The sequence below is a fragment of the Sorex araneus genome, chromosome 5 (assembly GCF_027595985.1).
Source record: "Sorex araneus isolate mSorAra2 chromosome 5, mSorAra2.pri, whole genome shotgun sequence".
NCBI lineage: Eukaryota > Metazoa > Chordata > Mammalia > Eulipotyphla > Soricidae > Sorex > Sorex araneus.
In genome coordinates this window covers 16,648,840-16,670,564 of record NC_073306.1, presented here as the reverse complement: position 1 = coordinate 16,670,564, position 21,725 = coordinate 16,648,840, and the positions used below count along the sequence as shown (strand labels likewise).

The window sequence follows — 21,725 nt, the reverse complement described above, 5'->3', positions numbered from 1 at the left end:
AGCCTGCCTCTCTCCAGACTACATTTCCCCTGAGAATGGAACTCTGCTCTTGTTTCCTGTTGATTACTGGTGGTAGACCCAGACTGGACACAGAGCAGGAACTCAGGAAAAAAGTTTATTCCACCAATAAAGGGGTGAATGAGAGTGTCAGTGCAAACCAAAGTGTTTTCTCTTACTGATCTCTTGTATCTCAGACAGGAGTTCCTACTTTAGCTACCAAATGTCTCTTTTTTCATATTCCCTTCATTTGAGGCCATCTAAGTGTGTGAATTGCCTCTCTTGGTCCCCTCCTTGTTTAGGGTTTGGAAATCTGACTGAGCTGAGAATTCATTGATTTGGTAAAAAGGAAACCAGAGTAGTTGGGGTCTAGATATTTAAGTGTTTGTTCCTATGCTTAAAGGCTGTACTATAAATTCCGTGAAGAAATAAATTATCATACCCACTTCACTGTGGACTAGCGTAATACCGGGCATATAGGAAGGACTGAATAGATATTTGTAGAATAGCTGAATCCTTTCTCTGCCCAGCTTTCTTATATGCAGGAGTAGATGTGGTGCTCCTAACTCCTTTTTATTCCCCACCTTTTAGTTGTGTGGTTCCACAACTCTGTTACTTCATAAATGGACAAGAGCATCTGCTGTTCCAGGTGACTGAATATATGAGCCACCACTGCCTGTTCTGGATCATCTCCTCCTAGACTTCCTTTCCTCCTCCCAGGGTTTCCATGGGCGCTACAAAACCCATTGCAGTATTTCAAACCATAAAAAGCATCTTCTTCTTACCTATATGGCACTGTGCAACCCATTTCTTTGACTTTACCATTTCATATCCTAGGAAACCATCTACTAACCATATCGCTCGTTACTCTAGATCCTAGAGCCCCTTCAAAGCTGTTTTTGTTTTACCATCTTTTTAAAAAATTTATTATTTTTTTATTAATGAATCACCGTGCAGGTACAGTTACAGATTTACATAGTTTTGTGCTTCTGTTTCAGTCATACAATGCTCAAGTACCCATCCCTCCACTAGTGCCCATTCTCCACTACCAATGACCCCAGCACCCCTCCCACCCCCCCATCCCAGCCTCTTCCCACCCCACCCTGCCTCTATGGCAGGGCATTCCCTTTTGTTCTCTCTCTCCTTTTTAACCATTTGATGGAACAAAATTGATTCTGTTTATTCATTCCTTATCTGAACACCCACCCCCATGATGGAGAATATCTTGAAGAGCTCTAACTCATCTGTGTCCCCATCACCCCGCAAAGGGAGAGGGCATGCTTTTAAATTATTTGTAGAGAAAGGGAATGTATCACTTGTCTATTGCTACACAAAAGCTGCATAGCAATTAAATCCAAAATCTCAGTGGTCTGCCACGTAATGTCTTTGGAGTCACAGGTCTACCAGTTGGCTGGGCGCTGCTGGTGATCTGTATTTGCCAGCTGCTGGTGGACTAGAAGGATTTGCTGATCTTGTTTGGGCTCCCTTCTATATCTGGGACATCACATGGGACAGCTGGGCTGACTCAGGTCTGTAGCACATGTCTTTCCATCCAGAAAGCTACCCTGGGCATGCCAGTAGGGCAATGCCAGTGGAGCCAGGAGAGAAATAGAAACAACCAGTCCTCTTGAGCTTTGGCCTGGAAAATTGGCAGGTTGTCACTTCCTCCTCATCCTATTGGCCAAAACAAACAGTAAGGCTGACCCACATTCAAGGGGTGGGAAAGTAGACCACCCCACTCATGTATGAGGGGCTGCAATTTCTATATCGGAGAGGTAGATATGGGAAAGAGTTGGAATGGGGCATTTTTGTAGCCCTTTTTACCTCGGGGGGGGGCTGCAGGAACATATTTCAGCTGTTTCTTTACAAAAATCATACCTTTTGCTATTCAGACATTGATGTGAATTTGTTAGAAAGGTTTCCAGTGATAGCTCTTCAGGGGGGAAGTGAGTGGCATCCCCACTGCAGAGTTATTCAGTAGGAAACCAGAGTCCTTGCTTACAGAAACCCTAAGTGGTAGGTAAAGCTCATACTCACCTGGCAGTTAAGTGTTTTTAAATCACTTGTCCTTCTCTTCCAGATCAGCAAGGACCCAATTTTTGTGCCAGGTGTCTGGGGCCCTTATTTCTCAGCCATGGTTCCTGGCTTCTGGCTGAGTGAAGGTGGTCAGAGTGTTACTGGGAAGTTGGTAAGTAGACACTTTCTCCATCTGGTTTTCAACATTTCATGCTCTCAATTTATGTTTATCCCATGACCCTTCTGTCCATTCCTGGAACGATTCCTACATCAGAAGAATTAATTTCTTGTTAGGGTACAACATGGGGTGCTAAATCTAGTCCTGTTTGCCAGAGGAGTTAAGACTGATAAACAGACTATTCATAATAGCCAGAATCTGGAAACAGCCCTCGTGCCCGAGAACAAATGAGTGGATTAAAGAAACTGTGGTACATCTACACAATGGAATACTACGCAGCCACCAGTAAAAAGTTAAGTCATTAAATTTGCCTATAAATAGATGGACATCCAGAGTACCATGCTTAGTGAAATGAGTCAGAGAGAGGGACAGACATAGAATGATTAGACTCATTTGTAGGATCTAGAAAAAGCATAGTATGAAATTAATACCCAAAGACAGTGGAAATAAGTGCCAGGAAGAATGGGCTCGAGTTGGAAGCTTGCCACAAGTGGTGGTGAGGAGAGGGTAGCTAGGATAGAGAGGGGACCGCTGTGCTAAAAGTAGTGGGAAATGATCACTTTGGAGAAGAGCTGAGTGCTGGTGATAGCTAAGGTGACAAACCTTTCAGTACCTCTGTTGCAAACTGTAATGCCCAAAAGAAAAGGGGGGAGAGAGAGAGAGACAGAGAGGAAGAGAGAGAGAGGTGGGGGTAGGAGAAGAAAAGTACCTGCCATAGAGGTAGGCTTCGGGGAGGGGTCGGAGGGGAATTAGGGACATTGGTCATGGGAATTGTACACTGGTGAAGTGATGGTTGATGGGACATTGTATTACTGAAACCCAATCATGAACAACGTGTGTATATACAATTGTGTATCTCACGGTGATTCAAGTAAAAAAAAAAAAAACTGGTGCACAGATAACAAAGAACTCAACTCTTTGATTCTGTGTCATGTATCACCCACTTTTCTCACAGTGATTAGAGGGATATTCTACTTAATGCATAGTGCCATGTTGTTCTCTAGCCAAGACTCCAAAGCCCTTGGCACATAGTTAAGATTGTTTTCTGGGCATGTCCTTCTGTTTGTGATCTAGATTTTCTGGTTTCATCCTTGGACTTTCCACTAAGGTTTGGTGACTCTGTTCCTAGCTTCCCCCTGGTTTATGAGTTTACTTCTATATAAGTATGCCGTTTTTTCTGTTTAGAGACTTTTATATCACCTTGATCAATTTCCTGGTCCTATATGATTCAATTCCAGTTCTTAATGTGTTCCATTATTATTGTTATAGTAGTTTGTCTTTTCCAGAAATCTGTGGGTGCCTTACATGTGAGGGTTATATCATCCTTACTTCTATAACTACCTTAGTATCCTTTGTTCATAGAAAGTGCTTGATAAAAATTATTTTGGGTTCATGGGGCTGTCTGATAAGAACACCAGAAGATACATAGAACTGAGAGACAGGAGTTTTTCATAGAACTGAGATGACTCTTTTAGTCAGAGTGCAGAGTCCAAGAATTGGCACGATGCTTGGTTGAAACTCCTTGCAGAGTTTGAGAAGGCATTTGTACTAAGCCTTAGAAGATTAATAGAGGCAGTGCAGACAAATAAGGGTGGCAGCATGTTCCTAGATAGGAAGACTAGCGTGGGAACAAAGGCATGAGAATGGTAGATGACAGACAAGGCAGTTGAGGGTGATTGGAAGTGGCGTGCTCATTTAGATATGGCATAGACTGTTGTTTGAAGACTGACATCACAGTAAAAGGTGGACAGCTGAGCAGAGACCACATGCTAAGGAATCCCTGTAAAACACACTAAGGGCTTGAGCTGTATCTGGTAGACCAAGAAAAAGTAGTGAAAACTTGGAAGAGGAATTGACTTGATCATCTTGGCTGTAAAACAGGCCAGCAACACTGAGAGCAGCCTACGGGCCAACACTGGAGACATGGATCCGTTTTGCTAGATTCATCCTGGGGGGTGAGGGGAAATCATGGGAGGCCTGGAGAGATAGTGCAGTGGGTAAGGTGCTTGTCATGCATGGATTTGGTCCCAAGCATGATATGCCATCTCCCAAGCTCTGCCAGCAGTAAACCCTAAACACTGCTATGTCCCCAAAGCTTAAACAAACAAGCCAAAGTTATGAGAGCTTAAATGAGAGCTCTGGCTGTGAAAATTGAAAACTGAAGTCATGAAACTGATGGGATTGGGAAGAAGTACATGTGGGAGGCAAGGGAAAAGGAGGCCTCCTTCACTTACTAAGCCATCCGTTTCCTCTGTTCTATTGAGATCATCTGGTTATGGTCTGATTCCCCTACCAAGTCTTTGCAACGTTCAGCCAAAGGAAGAGTTACCTGATCCCAAACTTGAGAGGCATGCAAATAATAACCGGCAGTTTTCTTTTTCTTAATACGTTGCTATTCTATGCATAGCTGCCTCAAATTCTCTCTCGGTGTAAGTGGAAATGTAGATGGCTGGCTGGACTCAAAGAGCGTGTTCTGTGCCCTTGCTCTTGTGCCAGACTACAGAGAGGAATTAGATGACTTTAGCAAGACCTTATCAGATGCTGATTTTTAAGGGGCTGACTGCCTAGCAATGAGAATCAAATAAATAGCTTTGGTGATTTCCTCTTACAACCAGTGCTAGGAAAGTGAGAAGACATCAGTGTTTGCCCAAAGTGCCTGTGACTTTCCAGTCTCCTCTTCTGCGTCACACACTTGCACAACTTTCAGTGTAAATATCCAATCCCTTTCTGTGTCACGTTGAAAATTTATTATTGAGCTATAGCCCTTTGAAACCCTGTGTCACGGTACAGTCACCATTAGCAGACAGAGAATGCAGAGATGATACAATCAGGGGGGCTTTAAAAAAGAAGAAGAATTATCTGGTAAACCACTCTTTGTGCCTGATGCATTGTCGTGAAGCTGTCCATTAACAGGTTTTCAGAGACTCGGTATGCAAATTGAACATCTGTGTCAGTCTGGAAATGCTTCCCGTAGTATTTGGCTCAAGGTTTGCTTTGTTGCTATGGATATAAGCTGCCTTCGCCCAAACATTATGACATATCTTTGTGGATGAGAATTGGTTATGCCTGCTTCCTGAGTCTGAATTTAAATTTAAAATGGAACCCCTTTTTTTGCCATTAATAAAATCTTAAATAGTCTTCCATGGTTTTCAGTAGGACTAATGGCACTTGTTTCCTTTTATGTAATTGTTAGTTTTGCCCCATCAACCTGCCAAGCTACGTTTATAGTTTTGCTGTACGGAAATTATATCAGGCATACCTGTATATGTGTATATATACATCGTTTAATTTGATAGAAAATTGGCATGATTGACCCTCTAGGTTATGGAGTAAAATCTTAAAAATCCAAAGGCTTGCAATATCCTGAAAGGACTAAATTCTTCCATTAAAAGGCACAGAGTGGCAGGATGAATCAGAAAACAATATGCATCCATTTGTTGCTTATAGGAAACACGTCTTAAAAATTACAGGTTAGACATAGGCTCAGGATAAAAAAAATGTAAATAATAACATAGGCCAATGGGGAAAAGAAAGCTCTAACCATTATACTTATATCAGGTAGGTCTTAAATAGTCCTCCATAGTTTTCAATAGGAGTTATGGCAATTGTTTCTTTTTATGTAAGTGTTAATTTTGCCCCATCAACCTGCCAAGCTACATTTATAGTTTTGCTGTATGGAAATTATATCAGACATATATGTATATGTGTGTATGCATAGTTTTATTTAATCTAAATAAATTAATTAGGACAGGGATGCACACTATTTGTGAATCAAGGGAACAGTAGACCTAGTACCAGTTAATAAATACACATTAAACATTGAATTAGTACACATTAAATATTGGATTAGTACACATTAAATATTGGATTAGTAAAGTTTGTAGGACTTTTGCTCACAAACCTAAAGAAACACATTTATAAATAGCAATGAGAATTCCATCACAACACTATTAAAACTGGATAGATCCACTACACAGAATATCAGTAAAGACACAAGAGCCCTAAATGAGAAACTAGTAAGAGCTGGGAGTAATGGATTTATGCAGGACCTTCCCTCTCAAAAAGAAAAAAAAAAGAAACCCTGAATATATGTTTTTTTCTTGTACACACAGAATATTCTCCAGAATAGATCACATTTTAGAAAATAAGTTTAATTTACATAAGTTCACAAACATCAGAATCATGCCAAATATCCTACCAGACCTATCAGAGCCAGTAGTAAGACCTGAACACCACGGGGTTTGGCCCCTAAGCCATAAATAAATTGATAAATAATTTTAGGAATTCCCTTGTGAGGTTAGACATGGAGATAGAAATTAACCATAAAAAGAAGATGTGAGGGGCTGGAGCAATAGCACAGTGGGTAAGGCATTTGCCTTGCACACGGCCAACCCGGGTTCAATTCCCAGCACCCCATTATGGTCCCCTGAGCACCGCCAGGAGTAACCCCTGTGCATCGCAGAATGTGACCCAAAAAATCGGAAAAAAAAAAGGAAGATGTGAAGAAACTCTTAACATTGGGAGACTTAACAAATGGTGCTAAATAATGCTGAATCAAAGGGAAATCAAGGAAGATATAAAAAACTTTCCTTGAGACTAATAATAATGAAGAGACAAGCTACCAAAATCTTTGGAGCACAGCAAAAGCAGTACTTAGAGGACAAGTGATAGCAATACAGTCCCGCGTAAGAAAAATTTTTCATTATTTAATCTAATTTTTGCAGCTTGTCTGTGTAATAAATGTTACTTTTGTGGAGGCAACCTAACCAAAGACTCGTAGGTCTAAGCTGGAGAGCCTAATTCAGACCACATCTTTCTAAAACTGGATATATATTTTAATGTCATGTTGGAAAGGTTGGACTGCAGCTGAATCTCAGCAAAACAATGTTCATGAAAAATAAACTAGTCCCTGACGTTCCATTTGCTCTCAATGGGACGGACATCTCCAAAGCTATGTGTACCTGGGTTGAGAACTCAACATGAGGAACAACTTGACGTCAGATCTGCACAGGAGGAAGAGAACAGTGTGGAATGCCTTCAAGAGCATCGAAAAAGTGGTTAAAAGGACAAAAAACCTCTGGCTCTGGGCACATCTTTTCAACTCCACCACTCTTCCTGCACTAACATATGCCTCAGAGATCTGGGCCCTACAAAAACAGGATGAGAACACTATTCGGATATCCCAAAGAGGAACCAAAAGAGCTATGCTTGGAGTATCACGTTTCACTCAAGTGAGAGAAGGAATCCAGAGTTCTGACTTCCGTTGACGGTCAAGAATCAGGGACACTGTCTCGTTTGCCAAGGCATCAAAAATCAGATGGGCTGGACACGTAATGTGATTCAGAGATGACTGCTGGACTAGAGCTGTTACCAACTGGATTGCACGGTATGTCAAAAGACTGTGTGGCCGCTCACCAACGGAGAGGGTCAGACTTCTTCGTCAAATCCCTGAATGAACAGTTTAAGGCACTTAGGCACTTCCTGTTCCTGAAGCAAGCAAATATCATTGGGCTACGCTAGCACGCGACAAGGATGAATGGAGACATTACTGGAGCCCGCTCAAGCAAATCGAAGATTAACAGGATGACAAATGATACAAGTCAAGTGATCTTTTAACGGAGCTGTATTTCTTATGATTCTCTGGGATACTCACAGGAGAAAAAGTCTTTGTCAGTTCATGTGACTTTCTTGTTAAGATATATTGAAGCAAATACAGCCTCCAGGGTTTGTTAGGTCACCAGAGAAAATGTAGCACTGTTGTCCTGTTGTTCATCGATTTGCTCGAGTGGGCACCAGTAAAGTCTCATAACAAATTGTGAGACTTGTAACTGTTTTTGGCATATCGAATACATCACGGGTAGCTTGCCAGGCTTTGCCATGCGGACGAGATACTCTGAGTAGCTTGCTGGGCTCTCCAAGAGGGGCGGAGGAATTGAACCTGGGTCGGCCGCATGCAAGGCAAACTCCCTACCTGCTGTGCTATCATTCCAGCCCAGAGAAAATGTGTGTGTTAATATTGTCTGGGTTATGCCTGCACCTGGGTGTGTCCCCTGCATTGCACATTAGCGAGTTGAAAAGACCTCGTGGGTAGCAGTGACCAACTTAACATTAACAAATGGCAATCCTTTTCTTTCTCCTGTCCAGCTTTTCAGATTTTGTTTTTATTGTCTCTGAATTCCTGCACAGCTTCCTCATCATCTTTTTGCTCTTAATCTTCCCCTTCTAAACCCCCTGTCTGAGTCCCTCTGAACTGTTGTAACAGTATTCCATGCTGGTGGCATGTGAACAACTTATATCTAGGAGCTGGAGGTTCACAGACAGATGCCAGCAAGGAGAGGTTCCAGCGCACACTCTCTTCCCAATCACAGAAGGTCGCCTTCATCTCTCTTCATATGACGGAAGGGAGAACACCTGTCTCTGATTCCTAGAAGGACACTAATCCCACTTATAAGGATTGTACAGCCCCACCACCTAAGGCTGGGACATCGGTCGTTAGGATTCAACATGTGAGTTTGGGGCCTGGGGAGCCCCAAGCATTCAGTCCCTAACACCCTCTCTAAAACGTGCAGCCAAAGCAATCTTTCTAAACCAGAGATGTGGCATCTCTCTCTTTCCTGTTTTCCATTACCTGCAGAAAGGAGTCTAAAGCCTTTAGAGTGATGTTCAAGGTAGTCTTCTGAGGAAGGAAAAGGCGATCAATCAGACCCTGTCCCTCCTCCAAGTCTTGCCCCTTCTCAAGCTTATACTCTAACAAGAGGAGACAGAAAAAGCATAATAAATAAAATTATAAAGCATCTTGAGGGATGGCTTGTTGGAAAATAATAGAATAGGCATCTGGTGTTGGATTCATGGTTTGAAGTTTTTAGGAAAAAAGGGCAGTAAGGATAAACTTTATTGATTTGGGCCTTTAAAGAAATAACAAAGAAGGAAAGTAGCCATTTGGAAAGCTTGGGAAAGAACGTGGCCAAGGAAGGGAATAGTCAGTTCAAAAATCCTGTAGAAGTTTCCTGTCTAGGTATTTATTACTGCTATGGATGGAGTGCAATCAGCCAGACATCAAGTCACAGGATCCATTCAACAAGGTGATGGCACCGTGTCATTGCTCAAACACACACTCTGAGAATGTTGCCTTTCACTCTGGGTGAAATGGGACTTTACTGGAGCCTGTTGACATCAAGAGAGATTTAATAGGACCTAATAGGTCCTATTAGATTTAATAGGTCACTCCTTTTGTTAGGAATAGATTAGGGGGTGCATGGGGAGTACAGAGGAGAGAGGAAGGGAGATCAGATAGAGGGTGTTGCAGTCAGCCGGCAGAGAGAGGAGGAAGAGGATTTTAGTAAAGCTCATAAAAAGATGCCAGAATTTGGCTATATTTTGAAAGTAGACCCAAAAGGATTTCCTGACGGATTAGATGTGAGTGTGCATAAAGAGAGAGGTCAACGTCTTTGAAAGGCATTGTAACTACCAATAGAGGAGGTGGATTCAGCATCAGGGACACGAGGGGAGGAAAGAGTCAGGTATCACTCCCAGTCTTCCATTTATAGTAACCGATATACTCTGTAAATGGATCCTCTATTATTTGTCTTCATCTAGACAAACAGTCCCATCATTTATAATTTTATTAAAGCCAGAAAATGAAGATTAGAATTTGACTTCTCCTTTGCCTTCTCTACCCATATCTAATCTATCAGAAAATACAGTTGATTCTAACTGAAAAATGTCTTTTACAAATCCCTCTATTTTTCCTTACTTTACTACCGATTGTACCAATTGCCTAGCTGCTGTTATCTTTGCGCTAGACTCTGTACAGTGCTTCTTTCCTATGCAACATTTTTGGGTCTTTTAATTTATTATTTATTATTTTTAATTAATTATTTTTTTAAAATGCATACCATCTTTACTCACTTAAGTGGGTTTGGGGGGCACAGCCAGCAATGCACAAAGCTTACTCCTAGCTCTGCACTCAGGAATCATTCCTGGTGGGGCTCTGGGAACAGTATAGGGTTCTGGGGATTGAACTCGGGTCAGCCTCATGCAAGACAAGTGCCCTACCTGATGTACTAGCTCTCTGACCATTAATGCCTGACCCCACTGATAGAAGATATTTATTTTTAAAATTTTATTTTTTGTTTTTGGTTTATACCTGGAAGTGCACAGGGCTTACTCCAGGCTCCATACTCAGGGATCACTTGTACTGGTGCTCAGGGTACCATATAGGGTGCAGGGGATCACACTCCTGTCAGCTCCATTCAGAGCAAGCACCCTGCCCACTGTACTCTCTTCAGCTTTGGGTCTTGCTTTTTAGGTGGTACTGTCCATGTCTGATATTTACTTAGAGTGTTTCATTTATTTATTTATTTGTATTTTGTTTTGTTTTATTTGGGGGCCATACCCTTCGATGTTCAGGGCTTACTTCTGGCTGTGCACTCAGGGATCATTCCTGGGGGACTCAGAGGGCCCTCTGGGGTGCTGGGGATCAAACCTGGGTCAGCTACATTCAAGGTAGTCACCCTTCCTCCTATACTATTGCTCTGGCCCTTGAAGATTTTAGGGTCTATGTTTAACCTAGAGATAAATTCATCTTCCGTTTTGTTTTTCATTTTTGTATAGCTGCTCCTGTTTTTCCTTTCTGTTTATCCAGTTATGCTTTGTTTGGCTTATTGACTGTTTTAAACATGTAAGAATGCTGCTTAAACTTTTCTATTGCTGTTGGAGTACTATATTTTTGCATTATTTTAAAGGAACGTTTTAGGAATTACACTAATCTTGGGCATCTATTTTCTCATAGTTCTAGTGTCTAAAAGCACCAGACCAAGATGTGGAAAATTAGTTACTCGGCAGAGCATTGTCAGTGGCCTCATACAGCCTTTTCTCACACCAGCGAGCTCTGGTGTCCAATCGTCTTACAAGGAAAACAATTCCATCAGATTAGAGACCCACCGTAATGACCTCACTTAATTTTAATTACCTCCATAAAGTTCCAGTCTGCACATATAGTCAACAGTGGGGGTTATAGCTTTAAGATTTGAACTTCTAGAGAACACAGTCCATAACAAATATGTATGTTTTATGAGAAGTAAAACATGATTCATTTTGTATCTACCTGCCAATTCACCATTTTTATTTCCTTCCAGACTTTTAAGTTTCTTTATGTTACTTCTCTTCAACCCCATAGAATTTCTTGATTTCTTCTAAGTCTATTGGCAGTGTATACACACACACACACACACACACACACACACACACACACACAAAGAGCTTCATTTTATAATCTTCTTGGAAGGTATGCTTGCTCAATTTCAAAATCATGATTGACAGGTTTTGTTTTTTTGACAGCGGGTAGAGCGTTTGCCTTGCATGTGGCCAACCCACGTTCAATTCCTCCGTCCCTCTCAGAGAGCCTAGCAAGCTACTGAGAGTAGCCCATCCACAAGGCAGAGCCTGGCAAGCTACCGATGGCATATTCAATTTGCCAAAAACAGTAACAACAAGTCTCACAATGGAGATATTACTGGTGCCCACTCGAGGAAATCGATGAGCAACGGGCTGACAGTGCTACAGTGCTACTTTTTTTTCTTTTTGGGTCACACCCAGCGATGCTCAGGGATTACTCCTGGCTTTGCACTCAGGAATTACTCCTGGCGGTGCTTGGGGGACCATATGGGATGCCAGGGATTGAACCCAGGTCGGCCGCGTGCAAGGCAAACGCCCTACCCGCTGTGCTATCGCTCCGGCCCCGGCCCCTACAGTGCTACTTAAAAGCAGACGTTTCCTGATGTATTACCACACCTCAATTAAAAAAAAAAAAAGCAACTACTCAGTGCTTCCCTGGAAATCTACCATTTTCAACAAACAAAAAAAGTGTTCCCCAGTTTCACCTAAAGGTACTAATGCCCCTGCCCCAATTATTCCAGCAACCCACTCCCGAGAGGGGCTAGCTGTCACCTTGGGAGACTGAGTGGCATCAGTATCAGTATCTGATGCTGTATATTCTAACTGAGAACATCAGTATATTCTGGCACCATTCTTTCCTTTAAGAAATCAACCGTCACTTTTCAGGGGAGGTGGGGGGTCTTGAGCCAGACCCAGTGGTGCTCAGGGTTCTGCACTCAGGGATCACTTCTGGTGAGCTCCGGAAACCATATGGGTGTCAGGGATCAAACCCGGGTGGGCCGCATACAAGGCAAACACCCTCCCTACCGATTTATTGTCACTCCACCTTCTCAACCATCATTTGTATTGCTTTACCTTGTGTTCAGTGTATGATTATTGACAGTAGAATTGAAAATTGTTTATTAGTTTATGTTTCTTTGCTATTTTCTGTGTATCAGTGGTGAGACTACATCCTTCAGATTCGTATTCCACTTTGACAGTCTTCTCTCTAATTCTGTAAGTTGTGTCCTCCCAAGACCATTGTTCATTAAGTGGCTTTATTGTAATTATGGATCATCTCTTTCTGTTTTATTCATATGTTCCATAATTTGTGGTCACATCTTGACCTTTCACCTATCACTTCTGGTTTTTTTCTTTTTATTTATTTCCTTCCCGCCCCCCCCCCCATGTTTTCGGCCACCCCTGGCAATAATATTCAGGAGCTACTTTTGTCTCAGTGCTGAAAAGTCATTTCTGGCAGTGCTCAAGGATTCTTTATTCAATCCATGAGCTCCAGCCCATTGAGTTATCTCTCCAGTCCTCTGATCTCTCATTTTGTAACCAGAAAGACTGTATAATTCAATATCAGTTGTTAGCTAACTTGCATAGCACTTACTGGGGCCTACCCTTGGAGAAAATCAGTAAAGTCAGGAAACACACTTAGTGATTTGTTGTTTTGGCTCTTCTTATATTCTTGAATCTCCTCCTTTCATCTTCTATCTATTTGGGGTCACTTTTAAGTGTGTTCACACAATTATCGGGTGTGCTTTGGTGAGCAGTTATAATTTATTTTTTTGTCAGAGAAGTGAGTTCTGAAGCTATTGAAAGAAATGGAACAGCTGCATCATTTATTTCAAAGTAAACAGGATTAATTTACTCCCTTATTAAAACCATACTGTATTTTTCCAATTTACTTCAAATAAAATCCAAAGCCTTTACCATGGCCTGGTGCATTTGCTCCACTTCCTGCCTCTGTATCCTCATGTTACACAATTTTCCTCCTTCAGTCTAGTCTTTCTGGACTCCTGTTAGTTCCTGGGATATATGAAGCATTTTCCTGATATATGATATTTGCACCTGGTATTCTCTTTGCTTAAAAATTTTGGGGTTTAATTTTTGTTATTTGAGGTTTTTTTTTTTCATCTCTGACCTCAGGTTTTCTGTTTCTAGAATTAGCTTTCCTATTACAGCCACCTACTTATTTTCCTCAAAGTACAAGTCACTCTCTTTAATTATTATTTGTGTTTGTTGACTGGCCCTGTATTTAAATAAAATATAATCTCCATGTATTTCTTTTTCAAAAAACATCTTTCTCAGTGCTACTGAATTCACTGTGCTAATTTATTATGACTAGAACATGGTAATGTTCAATTAACAAGGACATTACCAGTTTATTATTGTTATTATCAGTGTATCTCTTTTCCCCCAAATAGGCCAAGCAACTTGTATCCATCTTTGTCACCTAAATTATCAGCATTAAGTCCAGCACAGGATAACCATATGTCACTTTAGTTTTATGAATAAGTAAACCAATTCACAAACTGTAAACATGCACAAAGCTAATTGGATGGTGACTAGAATTAATTATCTCTGTTTGAGAGATGAAGTGAAGTTGTTCTATGGGGCTGGAGAGATAGCACAGCAGTTGGGCGTTCGCCTTTCACGCGGCTGACCCAAGTTTGATTCCTCTGCCCCTCTCGGAGAGCCCGGCAAGCTACTGAGAGTATCGAACCCAGGTGGGATGACAGTGACAGTGATTGAAGTAAAGGGGAAAATCCTTTATATTTTCTTTCAGGAATTTTGTTTTTAGAAACTGTTCAGCTTTGAAATACACCATCCTTTATTGCTGCATAAAATAAATAGTCTGGAGCTTTCTTTCATTAGAATTTTAAAACTGGGAGAAATCAGGCAAATGTTTTTCAGTTTGAGGTAAGTGAAAACATATCACCTGAGATAAGACAGGTAATTTAAGAGTTGGAAGTTTACATGAAAAGAGTGTTGTTATAGGTAAACATAGATGGAGAAAAGTTTGATTATGACAAATGATGAACATTTATCTGAGCCTCATAATTTATTTACTCTGTTTTCAAAACAAATTAAAAGACAGTCTCAAGGCATGTATAAGACTGATTTTTTTGCGTTTTTTTTTTTTTTTTTTGCAACACTGGCAATGCACAAGGGTTACTCCTGGCTTTGCACTCAGGAATTACTCCTGGCAATGCTCAGGGGACCATATGGGATGCTGGGGATCGAACCCAGGTCGGCCGCGTGCAAGACAAACGCCCTACCCACTGTGCTATTGCTCCAGCCCCAAGACCGATTTTAACACAGAAAAATATCCTTGTTCAGCAAAATAACACTGTCTTATAAAGATGATCATAGCATCTAAAGTTGGCAAATTCTAAGTTTGATTTTGACTGTGTTTTCATAGCCTGTGCACACACTGCAAATAGTTGAGTATCTCAGGCAGTGTCTTACTTTGCCTAATTTTATAAGCACATGGCCATTTGTTATACTAACATAGGAAATGCCTTGGAGAACCAGCAGTGGTTTGTTCAAGGTCGTACTGAACCAAACGACACTTAGGTCTCGGGATTCCTTGTCTGTGTTTTCTCTGTCAAAAGCAAAATGCCCGAGGGAGTCAAAGAGAGGACACAAGTGAAAAAGCAGACGAGACCGAGAAATACAATTTTCCTTGCACAGAGAACTTTCCTTTAGGGGACTGGCACTGGAGATTCTCAGCCCTGCAGGACAGTTCAAAGCAAAGGTCCAAGGATGGGAAGCTCTTAGGGTCCTATAGTTCTGGGGACACTCAGGCCACACTGGTGATGCTGGGGACCTCCAGGGCTATACCCAATAGTATTGGAGAGCCTCTAAGATTTGTATACCCATCTATGCTCAGGGAGCCACGTGGTACTGGGAATTAAACCCATGCCAGGCTCCTGGTAGGCGTGCACCCTAAGCACTCTATTATCTCCAGCCCTGAAGTTTTCTTTTAACCACTCAGCATTCTCGCACTGAATTTCACATTATCTCTAGACTGACACAGGGAGAGAAGGTATAGAGATATGGACTTCTACTAAAACTAAAACAAGGGTTCAGTCATGACAGTACATAGATGAAATACAATGTCTGTCTTAGGGAAGAATCGAGTCTGGAGGAGTCTCTTACAAGCTGGAGGGACAGGCTGGCCGAGAGCTCTGTCACCACTCAATGCCAGCTGACTCTTGCTGTAGATGGTTATGGAGAACCCAGGGTTTTACATTTGCCACTCCTTATGAGAAGTCAGGTGTCTGGATTTTAAGTGAAATCTCCTGGTTTTCAAAGATTGGTTCGTTTGAAAATAATTTAGGTTTTGGGGCCACCCTGGCAATACTTGGGATTTACTCCTAGCCTTTCATTCAGGCGTCACTCCTGCCCAGGGTACCAGACAGGTGCTGGGCATTGGCCCCAGGTTGGTGGCACGTAATGCACCTTACCTACTAAACTATTGTTCCAGCCTTAATTTTTTTTTTTTTTTTTTTTTTTTTATGGAAAGGGGTTTCAGTACTCAGAGCTTGTATCTGCCTCTGTGCTCAGGGATCACTCCTGGATGAGCTTAGGAAACACTCCACTCTCTGGAATTGAGTTAGAGTTGGCTTAGTGCAAAGATGGTGTCTGAACCCCTATACCATCTCACTAGACCAAATTATTGGTCTGTTGGAAAAAAAAAATTGTATGACTCAAGTAAAATCAATTTTTCAGTCAGATACTACTCTCACTATATACTTCGGCTTCCATTTTGGTTTTGTTTTTATGTTGATTATGAACCACACCTGGTACTCCTTGGGGGCTTCTCTCATCTCTGTGCTTGAAGTTTGGTTCAAAAAACTGGAGTCAGCACCATGCAAGCCGAGGACCTTAATTCCCTGTACCCTCATTCTGGTCTAATGTCTCCCCTTTCCCCAGTGAAGATACCTCCTTTAAAAGGAAGAATCCATATTGTTGTCCTCTACTAGATTAAGAAAGGTTATAAATAATTAATAAACATATAGTAATTAATCATCATGAATTGAGTTATTGATTTATTTTCTGATCATCCTATTTGCCATTCTTTTAAGTGCTTTTGGACCAAGTAATATGAAATTTGTTATCTGCCTGCCACGGTGGCCAATGAAAAGGCTTCTTTTATGACAGGAAAGTGATGATGATTACTGCAGTAATATCCAAATACAAAACAAAATTTAATGCAATATATTTTAGATGCAAGAGGTGAAAATTCAGTTCCATAAATGAGAATAGACAGTATATGCTATTTTATTAAATTATTTTATTTTATTTACATAGATTAAAATCATAGCAATCAACTATTTGTTTACAAGTTGATTCTTGTTGATTTGTTTTCTAATAATTCCATTTGCTAGTTCTTTTAAGTTTTATTGGAGCAAGCAATCTGAAATAAATGTGTTACTTGCCTGCCAAAGGGCCAGGTAGGGGTGGCAGGGAACCTGGAGACACTGGTAGAGGAGAAGGGACATTGCTGGTGGGATTGGTGTTGGAATATTGTATACCTGAGACAACTCTACCATGAACCGTTTTGTAAATCATGGGATCTTAATAAGAACTTTTTGAAACATCTTACACAAGGAAATAAATTGATAAATGAAAGATTCCAATTCTGATTATATGTTATCGCATGGCCTCGGCCTTGAATCTAGGTGTGTATGTCATCCTGAAGATCATACTCTGCCCAGAAAATGTTTTGTATCTCCCTCAAATAGTTTGTATTCTGCTTACTCCTATAGCTTCCAGTGCTCAGGGCAAAAGTCTGAGTAGATGGGGAAAGTAAGAAAGTAGTCATGGAGTTAGACTAACTCATTTGTATATTCTGAAGCCAACCTCTTGTGGTGACCCAGGTAGGGTCACTGGGGAATAAATACCCACTAGTGGGATGCTGTGTTTTTCTATATTGTGTGCAGTACATTCAAGGATAGAACATAGAGAGATTAACTGCAAGAACAACATGCCAGGTTGTTGTTGTTGTTGTTTTTGTTTTTAAGTAAGTACTTCCAGGCATCACAGATGTTCCCATGAGCACCCCCATGGGTCACTCTTGAGCAGAGAGCCAAGAATAAAGTCTGACCACTGCTGACCACCCCCCACCCTCAAAAAAAAAATTAGAAAAATAAACTGATTATAAAAGAACATGATGAGTTTTAGAGTAAAACACACACACATACATACATATACACACACACATTTCTGCTCTCTGTGGGAGTGATAGCACAGCGGGTAGGCATTTGCCTTGCGTGCAGCCGACCCGGGTTCAATTCCTCTGTCCCTCTCAGAGAGCCCCGCAAACTACCAAGAGTATCCCACCCGCACGGCACAGCCTGGCAAGCTCCTTGTGGTGTATTCGATATGCCAAAAACAGTAGCAACAAGTCTCACAATGCAGACATTACTGGTGCCCGCTCGAGCAAATCGATGAGCAAGGGGATGACTGCAGTGCAGTGCAGTGTCTCATCACCACCGTCTCTACCCCAACAACCCAATCCTCCTTAATTTCTCACACTCTCTCCTCCAAAGTAACTTCCTTTGCCTTTCAGTTCAGTACAGTTATTAAGTCCTCACTTTCAAAATCCCTTGTCTCTCTCCTTCCTCCTCATTCATCCTTCTTTTCATTTGTTCTTAACTTCACTCTGGCTTCAGAATAAATTCTCTTCCTCTTTACATAACCCCTACTCTCAGCAGCATGCTGGAAGGACCAGTCTCCATGAGGCCAAAATAACCAGACAGAGTTCATCCTTGGAAAATAAGTGGGTCGGAATAGTCGGTTGGATGGAGTGGAGGGGGGGGGGGTGTAGGGTCCTAGAGATTCATGTAAACATTGAGAGAACACACAGATGAAGTTCAAGGCCTCAGGCGCACTGTTGGTTGTCTTAGCAAACAGAAACAGCACGCAGAAACATAGCTCTCCCTGCAGTATGTAACGTTATTTTATTTAGGGCTGCCAGGTGGATTAAGGACCGTATCCAATGCATGAGATTTCACACGAGGAGGTGATTGTCCACATCGCTCCTACATTTCTGTCCTTGGAGAGCTGTGTCCCAGTTTCCCGGTGGGATAACTTTCAGCCAGAGAGGGTTTTCTACAGCTGTGAAGTGCTCTATTTTATTTTTATTTTAACTGGGTCTTCCTCCTCCTGAGTCTCTTTCACTCAACTTATCCATTAGTAAAATGTGTTGAGTAATTCAAGGTCTGGCATTGCCCCAGGGTAACTGCCTGGATTAGGATAGGGAAATGGCGTGATCCAGAGGACAGTGCGTTTAACACTCAAGTTCCCCCTTCGCTCTCCCTTCCCTCCCCCCCACAACATTTTACCTTGGGTTACCTCTCCTTCCCATTCCTCACTCTTGGACTTGATACTCCCTGCAGCTTCCAGCTCAGCCTGGGAAGTTCCCATCCTGCTACATTTCGCTTTCAGCTTCTTCGATAGCACAGTGGGTAGGGCGTTTGCCTTGCACAAGGCCAACCTGGGTTCTCCTCCATCCCTCTCAGAGAACCTGGCAAGCTACCGAGAGTATCCCGCCTGCACAGCAGAGCCTGGCAAGCTACTTGTGGCGTATTCGATATGCCAAAGATAGTAACGATAAGTCACACAATGGCGACGTTACTGGTGCCCGCTCGAGCAAATCGATGAACAATGGGATTACAGTGCTACAAATCCCAGAGGTTGGCCCTGGTTAAACCAAGCCAGACATTTGCTATTCTCTGATTCTCTGAGCCCAGAATGAAAGAAACCAATATTTTCATGTCTTTTTCCCATTTGGGCATAGATTTGAGTAGCTACATAATGATCCTCTCTCTTTTATTTTTCAGATAGACCACATAGTGCAGGGCCATGCTGCCTTCCCTGAATTACAAGCCAAGGCCGCTGCCAGGTAATTGTTCTCTGTCTTCTCATAGAACTTGTCGCGTGTGACCGAATGGAAGGCATTCAGCTGTGTGGTTTTCAGGTCCTGTTGGCAATGAAAATGCATAACAATGCTGAGTTATAAGACAATCCTTCCTATGATACATGACGTACATCAATGAATTTCCAAAATTATGTAGGAAAACTCAGGGGAACTAAAAATTCTTCAAGGACATGCCATCACACAAAATTAGAAGCTCTGAGATAGAAGAGGTCAAATTGCCAAATTGCTTTTTTTTTTTTTTAACTGGATATCTGATCTTGGTTGACCTTCAAACTTTTTAAACTTTCTATATTAAATGGTGGGTAATAATTGATATGGAATTATTCCCAGCACATATTGTTGGTGGGCAAAGGGAGGGTGGAGATCAAAAAGTGTTTAAAAGACAGTCTATTTAGTGTAAAAAGAGGCCATATAAGAAAATATCTGGGGCTGGAGTGATAGCATAGTGGGTAGGGCATTTGCCTTGCACGAGGCCAACCTGGGTTCGATTCCCAGCATCCCATATGGTCCCCTGAGTACTGCCAGGAGTAATTCCTGAATGCAGAGCCAGGAGTAACCCCTGTGCATCACCAGGTGTGACCCAAAAAGAAAAAAAAAAGAAAAGAAAAGAAAGAAAATATCTGTGTGTGTATTCATTTCTGCAAAAGGAGTACAAGAAGGTTCAGCCAGAAACTGAGCAACTGGTTACCTGTCGAGGGTAAGTAAGAATGGCATAGAAAGCAAAGGAATGAGGACAGCTCAGTAGGAGGTAGCAACTTTTCTCTGGATGACCTGAATTCTGCCAGAGTAATAATAGAAAAATAGTTATATACCAGGATGTGTCAGGGTGGGGGTGGGGGGAGGCAACAGTAAATACAAAGAAGCAGAGAACGAAGCCCTTGCATTCATACTGAATATCATAATCTCACTAAAGGAGGTTCAGGGAAGAAAAGAATGCACCTAGAGAACTTGGGGAAAGGATATTTTGGCAGTCTGCTGTATGATAAAAGGTAAAATTGACGACACAGAAACATTACACTAATAAATTTATTTTTCATAGCTGTATGTATGGGTTAGCTGTTCAGGAAGTTGTTTATGTGGAGACTATAGTCAGTTGAGTAAATTAATATGCTGTGAATAGTGAGAGCCAACTAAAGGGAAAGTTTTGATTGAACTCAACACCCCTAGATAGAAATTGGGACTATTTTAATATTTGCACCATGCAATAATAATTGAAAATGTATTTGAACATGTGCATCTGTGTGTCCATGTAGCTATATTCCCATGCACCTGCCTCACTCTGTTTGAAATGATCTGAAGCAGAAGCATCCTGATAGCAAGGTGTGCCATCCAACACCCAGATACGGGTTTCTGAATTCCCCACATGCCATTTTCTTAGTAACAGTCACCAGGACTTTTTTGGAAAATGACCATTGTAAAGGCAAATACATTTTGTGGTACCAGAAGGCATCACAAATTTCTAAAAAGAAATTGTCTAAGATCAAAAGAGTCATCCTTCACAATCTTTCAACAGCTTAATCTGGTGCCCACTCGAGCAAATTGATGAGCAATGGGATGACAGTGACAGTGACAGATAATATGGCTCCAATCTAAGTAGATCACTGTATCACTGTCATCCCGTTGCTCATCGATTTGCTCGAGCGGGCACCAGTAATGTCTCCCATTTTTTTTAAGTAGATGATAAAAGAAATAAAAAAACAGAGGAAAGGATAGATATGTTAAGACAGTGACATATCAATTCTCGCTCACCACTAAGTCCACTGCCACATCAGAAAAAGGATATGAGTGTAGGAAATCTGTCAACATTCAACTAAGTCTCCAGCTAATTCATTTCTTTGATGCTGTATATAAAACAAGTGTATGTACTGATTTTGCAATGCATATGTCAATCTAAAATCCCTTCACGCTGAAATCTAGTTTTTTAAGCTTTCTCATAAAGTAATGATAAATTTTGATCTTTTTAAGAAAACTATGAAGCCCACGTTTCCAGCTTTTACTTCACGGATAGTCTCAGATGAAAGTTAGTACCACTGAGTGTGGAGCTAAATTATCAGAGCTAAATTATCAGGGCCATTAACTTGACCTCTTGTGCCTTAGGAATTCACTGTAAAAGAAAGTAACAGTAGCAAATACCTTACAGTGTTGTTGCATAAATTAATAAACTGTAAAAGTAGTTGGCAACAAGAGATAAAATGTCATGGTGCCCTGGGTGCTGAGGAACTGAGAGAGGCTGTTCATGGCTGTGATTGTTGTCACCTTTTTTATATTCCACTCCACAAGGGACTTTTATTTGAGCTGGAAGAAGCCATTTGTACAGAGTATATACGTAGTCTGAGTATATAAGCATGGAATGTATACAGTTTGCGCATATAAACCTTATATCATCGGTGTCTGGGGAGGAAGATCAAGACAGACCCTGAA

The 21,725-nt window shown here is 41.5% G+C and overlaps 1 protein-coding gene across 3 annotated transcripts in view; it reads left to right on the top strand.

The window, feature by feature from the left end:
• Positions 1-21,725, top strand: part of FGGY (FGGY carbohydrate kinase domain containing) — a 459,128-nt gene that overhangs the window by 308,063 nt on the left and 129,340 nt on the right. For all 3 annotated transcript variants that reach the window (XM_004607300.2, XM_055140354.1, XM_055140355.1), the window contains 2 exons: positions 2,078-2,185; positions 19,207-19,268. In XM_004607300.2, the coding sequence (XP_004607357.2) occupies positions 2,078-2,185; positions 19,207-19,268 (170 nt within the window). The remainder of the gene's footprint in view (positions 1-2,077; positions 2,186-19,206; positions 19,269-21,725) is intronic.